This window comes from Juglans regia, chromosome 5, assembly GCF_001411555.2.
Source record: "Juglans regia cultivar Chandler chromosome 5, Walnut 2.0, whole genome shotgun sequence".
NCBI classification, from domain to species: Eukaryota; Viridiplantae; Streptophyta; class Magnoliopsida; order Fagales; family Juglandaceae; genus Juglans; species Juglans regia.
In genome coordinates this window covers 18,514,572-18,524,870 of record NC_049905.1, presented here as the reverse complement: position 1 = coordinate 18,524,870, position 10,299 = coordinate 18,514,572, and the positions used below count along the sequence as shown (strand labels likewise).

The window sequence follows — 10,299 nt, the reverse complement described above, 5'->3', positions numbered from 1 at the left end:
TTTAAAAATAAATAAATAATAATTTTTTTATATTCAGTTGTAAACAAAGTGTAATAATATAGCTGTGATCATATCATTTTTCCAACATTTAATACAATGTTACTGTTTAGAAAGCTAATCTCAAGAAATTTCCGAGAAAGTGAAATCCGCCACGTGTCGGTACCTCGTCCTTCCCAAAGTTTGTAGACGTTGGTGTTACGGCAATCTATATATATTATATTTATATTCAGAAATAAGTCGCAGCTAGCTCTTCCTCTTCCCTCCCTCCTCTTCCTCTTCTCCTCTCTCTCTCTCTCTGTAACTTTTCCTTATTCTCTCTCCGTAACTTTCTTCACAGCTAGGGTTCCTTTTCCTTTACTTCAAAATCATATCTGGATTGAACTTCTGTGGTACGTCTCTTTTATCTTTCATACTCTATCTTGCGCTTTAATTTTTCAGAAACGAGTCTTGTGTACTTCAAATGCCGTGTTTGGTCTCTCTCTCTCAATGCGATATGTCTCGGGTTTTTTTTTTGAGTCATTCGATTGATATATTCTGCAGAATTTATTATGTTAGTCGGTTTTCGTCTTCCCTCTGCTTGGTTTCCGGGAAAGGTGGAGAGAGCAATGGAAAATATGAGTTTGAATCTTTCTTTTGGGATTCTGAAAGTAGCAATGTCCCGGTGGAGCCATTTGAGTGGGCCAAATAGTTTTTTCGGTCCCAATTTCGTGGAGTTTGGTCTATCTGGAATTCCAAATTCTATATGCAGGATTTTATTTTATTTGATTTTCTCGGCAACCAAATAGAGTATGAGAAAGTAAATGAACCTTTGGGGATTCTTACAAACAGAGATTTATTTACCCGCGGAGTCATTGGAGTGGGAAAAATAGCTTTTTCAGGCTCAATTCGGCGGTGGTTGATCTGTCAGGGATTCTAAATTCTAGAAATCTAATATGCAGGATTTTATTATATTTGATTTTCTTGGAAACCAAACAGAGTATTGAGAAATTGAATGGTTAGTTGCAGTGGTTTTTGACTATTGGAATTCAGCTAACTGCCTGCTAAATCTTTGTTTTTAAGGTATTGAAATTGGAAAAAAATATATTACAAGTTTGTTTGATGATTTTGAATTCAAGGCTAGATTAGGATTGAGTATAGAGGAGGTGACTGGTTTTTAATTGCTGCAGAGAAAAGCATAGGACTCAGTTGCCCCTGGGATTCATGCTGGGTGCAATTCCGATTGTGATGAAAATGATGGCCTTGACACTGATGCAGATGCGATGATCAGATTTTAATGGAAACGATCCAATTTTACTTCCTTGGAATAAATGCGTTTTTTATGCATTTCAAGCTAACAGGTTGATTGATTGTAGTGTCAGATTAGAAGAATGGCTATTGCTGGCCTACACAACGTTACTGTGCTCGACTCTTCTTTCCATAGGGTATCTCATTCTCAAGCATCAGGGCAGCAAGTTGATGAAGGGAGAGTCAGTTCCCAGGCATCCTCGTTATTGCAGATGTGGCGGGAGCTTGAGGATGAGCATGTGGCGAGTCGCTTCCCGCAAGAAAGAGTTGTCCCACGAAGGAGTGATAGGTTGATTGCTGACCACTCAAAGGGTCAAGGTTCGGATACTGATAGTAATGAACATGGGGGTGGTTGGGAGGTCACAAGTCTGACTGAGAGCGAGTATGGAGCATGGTCTCAAATTCAAATTGGCTCACCAAATGAAAATATTGATTCAAGCAATTTTAGCTGTGAACACTCTTCAGATTTTGGGGAAGTTGAAAGGGAGAGGGTGAGACAGATTTTTAGGGAATGGATGAACAGTGGTGTGAGGGAACATCCGTCAAATGTTTCTCATATTAACAACAGCCCAAGGGCAGAGTGGCTGGGTGAAACAGAGCAGGAGAGAGTGAGAATCATAAGGGAGTGGGTACAAATGAATAGCCGGCAGAGAGGTGCTTTTAGTGACATTAGAGAAGAGCAAGCTGCTGATATCAGTACTCAGATTGAGCAAATTCGTGATGGATTGGTTGTTAACCAGAATGAAGGCCGGAATGAGCATAGCAGGAGGGGCATTCGGAGATTATGTGGTAGACAAGCTTTGCTTGATATGATAAAGAAAGCTGAGAGAGAAAGGCAAACTGAGCTTCAAGGCTTGTTGCATTGTCGTGCTGTATCACAATTTGCTCACAGAAACCGTATTCAGGTTAATGGCTGAAAAGTTTCTATAAATTTTGCAATTTCTGTCTCTTCCTTGGTTTTTCACTTTTCTGCTCTTTCTACTTTTGTGCATAAACTTTGTCAACTGTTTTTTTACGTAAAAACTTTGTCAACTGTTGTCCCATGAAATTGGTATAAAATATGTAAGATATGGGGACTTGGAAAATATCAGTGAAGACTAGATTTTGATAGTAGAAGTGCTTTTTTTTTTTTTTTTTATTCATTTATTGAATTGGAAATATTAATTTGTTGCTGTGAATCTCAAATTTAAGTGTTAACATCTTTGAGGGAAATATTAATCCATGATGTGAATATTTCTGTTTAATATGATATTACCAATAGAAAAAATCTGTTCAATGTGATATTGCTGAAGGACATATTAATCTGTGTTTCTTTGATGGATATTGATGTGTATTTCATGTATTCATAAAACAAAAGCTCAGCTATATTTACCAATATCTTAGTTATCAGAAGATCATGGATAATTACTATTGTTTAGTTTTTCTTTTGTCATATTAGTGGGCCAACTTGATTTGTTGATGCTTGCAAAAGGCTAGTTTGCATTGAGGTTTGTTCATTGTTATAGAGTTGCATTTAACCTTTCTGTTCCTTTGCTTGTTTATGGTGCAATTCTGTTATATTGCTTTTGTGATGCTGGAATTTACAGCATTGGAAAATTTGCATACAAAATGTAACACAACCATTTGATTAATTTTTTGCAGTCTTTACTTAGAGGTAGGTTTTTGCGAAATGATCAATTGGTAGAGAATGAGAGACCCGCTTCCCTGGCAGAAACTGAGCTAGGTTTGTTGAGACAAAGACATACTGTATCTGGTCTGAGGTACCACTTCTTTATACCATGATCATATCAAAGAGCTCGGTCAATTGTTTTTATGTGATATATTGTGTTTTTGCTACAATATTGTGTCAATGTTAACTACCGTTGAAACATTAAAAAAATGGCTGCAGACTGCTAGAAGTTTATATTGATAATATTCTTGTTTACACACCAGGATGCAAATTCCATGCAGGTACTAGCTCTGGAAATTTGTTTATAATTTAGTTGTTGATCAGGTTTTGACATTCGCATCCAGCTTAGTGGCACTGCCCTTTAATCCTTGCCTTAAGAGCATAAACCGCTATCAATCTTTTTTTGATGACCTCTAGAAGATAATTATGCTAGGTTCTGTACAAACTCTCTCTTAAAATCAAACATGAGTTTCTCCCTGTGTACTTGGGCTTTTGCCTATTCTTATGAATAAAATTTCTTGATTTCCGATAAAAAAAAAAAAAAAAAAATCAAACGTGAGTTTATGACGCTTCACTTGCACAGGAGAGGAGTTTATCTAGAAAAGCATTTGCCTGACTTCTTTCCTTTATTCCTTGTGTTTAGGGTGGTAATCAAATTAATCCAAGTTATGTGTGTGAAGTATAAAGTATCTCTCTTTCATAAATTCATTTGAAAGTTCCCCTGTAAAAATAGAATCATTAAATTTTATGTAGTGCATATTTTAGGCACATGCTGCAGGTTCCATTCCCATACAAACTGTTAATTCTTGTTTCTGCTGGGGACTTTATCAGACATTTCTAAAGATTTTAGATTTCTTTGCTAATAAATATACTTTGTGATTAATCACCAATAAATAGTTGCATATAAATGCTTAACAAAGCATGATTGCCGCGGAGAGAGACTCTTGTTGTGGCTTTCAAAAGTCCTGCATGAACGGGGTCTCATGGTTGTAGTAAGATTTTCTCACCTCGACTAGATTGCAAGTCACGTATTTAACTACTTTTCTTGGATTTATCGCAAGTGTAGAATTCACTTTTTCTAAGGCAAAAGTATATGTGTAATGAGTAACTGTTAACATATTTTCAGATATCATTTAGTTATATGTTATCACTTGCCAAGTACTATTGTAGTGATTGTTCTCATACTATATGTGTCTTGGTTTACCTTCCAGTCCATTTTGATTTTGATCTTAAGTCAACAATGATCTTATACAGAGTCATTGCATTCTTTATATCTTATGACTTGTCTTTTCTGGATCCTATTGTTACTATGCGACTTTATGCCGAATTGTGCTGAGAATTTTAGCTTGTTAAATGTATATATTTCCAATTATTTAGTAGGGATGGTTGTTTTACTTCTTTTCAATAACACTATAGAAGCCGTTTCTTGGAATCAGGGAAGAAATTTGCTCCAGATTGGACACTTCTGTATGTGGTCAAGTAAGCTGCAGCCAATCTGATACCTCATATGACAATGAAATTAATGGCAACAGAAACAATCAATCTCAAGCAAACAATGCACAGGACGTTCTAGATAAACCTAGTGAACAATCTGAAAGTAATTATGAGGAGAGTATTAACCACAGGTTGGCAGATATTCAGAATGATTTAGAAGATGGTACTGTGGAAGGTATTGGATGGCATGGATCTAGTGCTTCTGAAGAACAGATTTCAGAGAATGAAGAATTTCTTTATAGGACAGATGGCACTGATCAAAGCTTGAGTGGAAACTCGCAAGAAAACACTGTTAGTGAGTCCAATGAATTGGGAGAACATAGTCATATGCAAGAATCTGATACAGAAATTAACAGACAATCTGATCCAGTTATTGTGGAAAGTTTGACTCATGGGTTGTCTGATCGTGATTCTAATTTGGATATTAATTGGCAAGAATCTGCCGCACAGGCGGAACTGTTGCCCGAACAAAATATGGAAACTGAGGAAAGAGATTCACAACATTCAAATGCTGAATATCATGAATGGAGGGATGGCATTAGAGAAGTCATGGATGAAAACCTGTTGGGAATTACTTCCAACTTCCAAGGGTTTGGGAATGAAGATATAGAACAGGTTCAACTGCAAGAAGCCCCAGAAGTGTGGAACGAGGATAATGGTGTTCAAGGGGCTGTGCAACATTGGTTAGAAGGGACTTCTGATCTGGAAGCTGTTCCAGTTCGAGGGGTTGCTACATTTTATTTTCCTGATGATGAAAATGTTTACAATGTGGAACTGAGAGAACTGCTAAACAGGTATGATATTCGCCACAGAAGGGCTTGTGCACTGAAGTGCTTTTAGATAAGCTTGTTATTCATAGAGTTGTGGCTAATTTTTCAGGAGAAGAGTTTCCAATCTTCTTCACAGCGGGTTCCGTGAGAGTCTTGACCAAGTGTTACAATCATACGTGGAAAGACGGGAAAGTAATGCTCCTATTGACTGGGAACTGCCTGGAACATTATCTTCTCATGAATCAGATGAACCAGATCTGGAGCATCAGAGTCAGAATCAGAATGAAGGTCAGGGGGATACTGTTGAGAGCCCACTTCCATTACCTTCACAGGCAATACCTTCTCGTCCACTCTACTATCTGGAGTCGTACCGTGACAACTGGCCACAGCCTGACATGCACCAGCGTTCAGGAATTGTATGTTCATTTTTATTTTTTGGGATGAAGAAATTGTGTTCATTGTTCGATAATAATTATTTGAAATTGAATCCTTTCTAAAAGATATGTCCAACCTGGAAAAATAGATCATTGCATGAACCTCATTTTTTTGAACTTTTTATTTCTTACGAAGCTTGAAAGTACCATCATATTGTCCTTTTTTCCTGTTGGTCACCTGAGTTGATATCTAAAGTGAAAAAATAGATGGACTTGTGGTATTTGACTAATTAATACCACAAGTTATCCACTATGGTTTCATAACTGTCAACTTAATTTAATTTGTAGTTCACATCATCCATTTGGTGCAGGAGTGGGAGATTGTTAATGATTTACGGATTGACATGGCTAGGCTACAGCAGAGGATGAATAGCATGCAGAGGATGATGGAAGCCTGTATGGATATGCAACTTGAGTTGCAACGCTCAATACGACAAGAAGTCTCAGCTGCCCTGAATCGCTCGTCTCCTATAGAAGGTCTGTATGGAATATTAATCTAGTTGTTTTTATTTTCTTTGTTTTGCTCCTTTTCTGTTCTTTTTTTCCTTCTCCCAATTCATTCTCCTACTGTTCCCTACTCCCTGTAATACCCCAGATTGTTTGTGATTTTGAATAAGATGGTGAATGAGAGAATCCCATATTTTCTTGGGAAGAAGAAGGAATTTTAAGAAACTCCAATTATAACCTTAATTAATCATTTTGGAGTATGGGCCCGGATGTGGCTTGGGCTACGTTTGGGTTGTTATAAATAGTAGCAACGTTGATCCCAACCAGAAGTATAAGACTTCAGCTGTGCCCCCTATGATAGAATTGGCCCGAACGATGAGGAGTTAAGGGGAGAGATTGTAATACCCCGGATTTTGTGTATGATTGTGTAAACGAAGGTGGTGGATGAGATCCTACATTGCTTGTGAAGAAGTTTTTGTCCTTTATAATGAATTTCAAGGGATTTCAACTGTAACCTTGACTAGGTCTTTTGGATTATGGGTTCAACTGCAGCTTGGGCCTTCTTTGAGTCATTACAACCCCCTCCACAATAAGATATTCTTCACTTTCTCAGGGAGCAGTAGTTCATGTAGTGCTTTAGAGTGAGATTTATTGATTTGTACTTTCTTCGGGTGCAATTACCACTGTAGACGTTTTAACTTAGATATTGGATTCATTGACGATGTCTCTCAATGAGCTTTAGGAATTACAATAATTTCTTTTCAGATTTTTTCCTTCCATTTTTATATGGTTCTTTAGTTATGTTGCTGAACTTTATCTAGCGCTAGCAGCCGGTTGCAGTGTCTGTCTTGATTGTCTGTCACTTAACCGCATTAATTGTCATGGGGTTGTTGCAGGAGGGTCTGGGGATGATGGTCATCTAAAACATGAACCTCAATGGGATTGTGTGAGGAAAGGAATCTGCTGTATATGTTGTGATAGCAACATTGATTCTTTACTCTACAGGTAAATTAAATTTAAGTAGATCTGTATACAAAGCTGAGGTGGATTTACATAGAATGGCAGGATAATATATACTTGGTATTGCTGCTCATATATAAATAAATAAGCTAATGCTGTTTTCCTTTAATTTCTCTGTTACAGATGTGGACACATGTGCACTTGTTCAAAATGTGCACATAAGATGGTTCAAAGCAGTGGAAAATGTCCAATGTGTCGGGCACCGGTAGTTGAGGTGATCCGTGCTTACTCTATATTATGATTGGAAGAGTTATTAAGAAAGAAAATGTGGATTAAACACCAAAACCCTTTTTTTTTTTTTTGTAAATTATTTCTTTTTTTTTTTTTTATTGTGGCTGGGTTATTGCCATATATGTAAGCAAGTGTATGTTGACCAATGATAAAAAGTAATTGGAGTGGAAATTACAATTCTACCAAGGAACCTTCGTGGAAGGTGATATTTGTCGTACGTTGATTGGTGGACCAAATTACTTTTATCATTTTTCTAGACAATACCGTGTGATTTGTGGTCGAAAGGATGGTCTTGGAATGAGGCGTATATAGAGAGTTTGGTATTTTGGATTCTTCGTTTGTGTATAGGAATTATCGGTAGATTATTTGATACATGGTTGTTATATCATGTAGGACTGTATATATATATGTTGGGATCTGAAGGACCCTGTCCCCAATGAATTATTATATAGGACTGGGACTGTGTATGTTGCATTTGCACTTTCCCTCTTGCTTTTTATAATAAAACTTGTTGCTGAGTTTTAGAGACTCGCACTCTAAATTAATATATATATATATAGTTTTGAAAGGCAAAAACTAATGATATTTGAAAGGTAAAACTATAATATCCCAAAGATCAGGAGACACTTGGGCAATTTATATCATCATCTTCTTCTTATAAATTCGACCTCTTTTTTCCTATTTTTATCATTGTAATAGGTAGAAAAAATGAGATCACCAAGCCTGGTATATATTTTCCCTTGTAGAAACCTACCTCATAAATAATGGATTTTTCCATTTCTCAAAATTGGTGGATGTATAAATTTTAAGCTGAATCATGTAAATCGTTATATTTTCTCTTTATATTTTTAATTGTGGACGAGCATTTCAAGTATCTCAACCACCGTCAAAAACTATCATGGATCATTCGATCTTGCTGATGTCATCTGACGAAAAAGATGTATATATCTACAGACATGATCTATCATCTGACTTGAACTAAGAGATCAATGTGTCAAATTAAACTAAGGATTAATGTTTGTGCCAGGCTACATACAGCAGCTTCCATGGTTTGGACCGTTTGGATGGTGAGGAATCAGCAATTAATAAAAGATGTACGTACACATGACTATATATATATATATATATATATATATATATATATATATACAGTCAAACATGCAGCATGCATCATGCAATTAACGTACGTCTCTACCTATGTATGATCTCCAATCGACATGCAACAATATTGCTTGGACGACACGACCAACAGTAACAGTACCACTACAAGATCATGGCGGAACACCTATATATAATCTTGACATGGCCCATATTGGACACACACGTACATGACATGACACACACACACACACATATATATATATATGTATATATGCGCACATCCAAACCATGATTTATTTCCATTCATGTTGCTGCAGCCACGTGCATGTGTTTTTTTTGAATCCTAATACAAAGCGCAGCCCAGCCATGCATTTAACTGCATGCTCCATCCATTCAGCAGATACATGCATGTACCTACGCGTACGTGATTTCTTTATATATATATATATGTGTATTATACGTACGTAATTCCTAATTGCTGTCTGTAATTGTATAATATTCACCAAAAAAAAATCAACTCATTTAATATTTTCTTTTTTAAATCATTACATCATATATCCAATTTAAAGATAGATAAAATTATATGAATTTCCATAAAATAGCTACTGTTATATGGTACAAAAGCTTTAAAATGTCAGCAGCAGGCCGTATTCGATCCTTAAAAACTGTCCTAAAAAAAAAAAAAACTAAATTTAAAAACTATATGTTCTTGGCAACATGCTAATTGGTTCTGACCCAAAACTCGAACAGCTGCTACTATTCCTCAAACCAAAAGTACCATGTGATTCCATGTCCGCCGCCACTCTGATCACCTATACACACTCGTCTTGGTTTCCGGCCGTCGATCTTGTAATCGCCGAGTTGCTCTGGCTCACACCCTCGTCATCGAATAACCGAAAGGACCGGCAGACTGGGCACGCCACGTGAGACCATAGCCATCTGTCGATGCAGTGGGGATGAAACACGTGCTTACAAAACGGTATCTCCTTGACCGCCTCGTTCTCCTCGAACTCTCCAAGACAGATGGCGCAATCCTTTATCTCAAACTTCTCCTTCCCGCCGCCGTAAGAGTACACCGGCAGAGCCTGTATCGTCCCCGGCTCCACTCCCGGTAGCCGGTTCAACCAAGTTGGAAGATCCGAGCGGGGAGAAAAGGTCCAAGTTCTTTCCGGGCGACGTCGGCGCTGCCAAAGACGAGAAAACTCGTCGGTGATACGGTTCACGCAGATTGAAAAGAATACCAAAAGGAAGAGCGCAATGACAAGAACGGCGAGTGCTACGAGAACCTGGGACGACTGGTACTGCTCCGGTGTTATCCCTGGTACTGGTGGCGGTGATAATGGATCAGTTTTTGTAGAGGGTTGGAGAGGAGGGACTAAAAAGACGAGAACTTTGCGGCAGCGGGCTTCCATTCTTCACGTACGTTGTGTATCTGAAGAGCTAGCTTATAAGTTTGCAGAGTGCTGCAGATCATGGAGAGGTTGGAGATGGGGTTTTGGTTTGGGTAAGCAGTGATTACCAATATAGGGTTTTCAGAGAATTAGGTGAAAGTGAGGAGGAGGAAGGAGATTCAGGAGAGACGATAGGGAAAGAATAATCTCTGGATTTTACTTAAATAGACGGAAGATAGAGATGGTGTCCTTTTCCTAGTTGGACAAGGTCTCAGGTGTGTCAACCGACCCAGGTTTCTCATTCCTATTGACATTATCTTCCTAGCCTGACCAACTTATAATTAATATTATTCCTTTCTTTTTCTTTTTTTGAAAAATAAAATAAAATAATTTCCTAGTTTTTCATATTTTAATTTAGTTGAGAAGTTGTGATGATGATTAAAATAATTATCTGCCAA

The 10,299-nt window shown here is 37.5% G+C and overlaps 2 protein-coding genes across 4 annotated transcripts; one reads left to right on the top strand and one right to left on the bottom strand.

Annotated features, from left to right (window-relative positions):
* Positions 1–253: 253 nt before the first annotated feature.
* Positions 254–7,550, top strand: LOC109001074. Of its 3 annotated transcripts, XM_018978198.2 has the most exons (9): positions 254–389; positions 541–1,059; positions 1,167–2,189; positions 2,926–3,044; positions 4,390–5,241; positions 5,327–5,633; positions 5,963–6,128; positions 6,995–7,103; positions 7,242–7,550. In XM_018978198.2, the coding sequence occupies exons 3-9, from the start codon at positions 1,368–1,370 to the stop codon at positions 7,357–7,359; spliced, it is 2,493 nt and encodes an 830-aa protein (XP_018833743.1). In that variant the 5' UTR covers positions 254–389; positions 541–1,059; positions 1,167–1,367; the 3' UTR covers positions 7,360–7,550. The 3 variants fall into 3 exon arrangements, with proteins under 3 accessions (XP_018833743.1, XP_035546103.1, XP_018833742.1); XM_035690210.1 differs by lacking the exon at positions 541–1,059 and having other exon boundaries at positions 1,421–2,189; XM_018978197.2 differs by lacking the exon at positions 541–1,059.
* Positions 7,551–9,056: 1,506 nt separating this feature from the next.
* On the bottom strand, positions 9,057–10,009 carry LOC109001055 (RING-H2 finger protein ATL57-like). Its single transcript, XM_018978167.2, has 2 exons — positions 9,737–10,009; positions 9,057–9,634 (listed from the first exon to the last, which is right to left on the bottom strand). The coding sequence occupies exons 1-2, from the start codon at positions 9,860–9,862 to the stop codon at positions 9,263–9,265; spliced, it is 498 nt and encodes a 165-aa protein (XP_018833712.1). The 5' UTR covers positions 9,863–10,009; the 3' UTR covers positions 9,057–9,262.
* Positions 10,010–10,299: the final 290 nt, after the last annotated feature.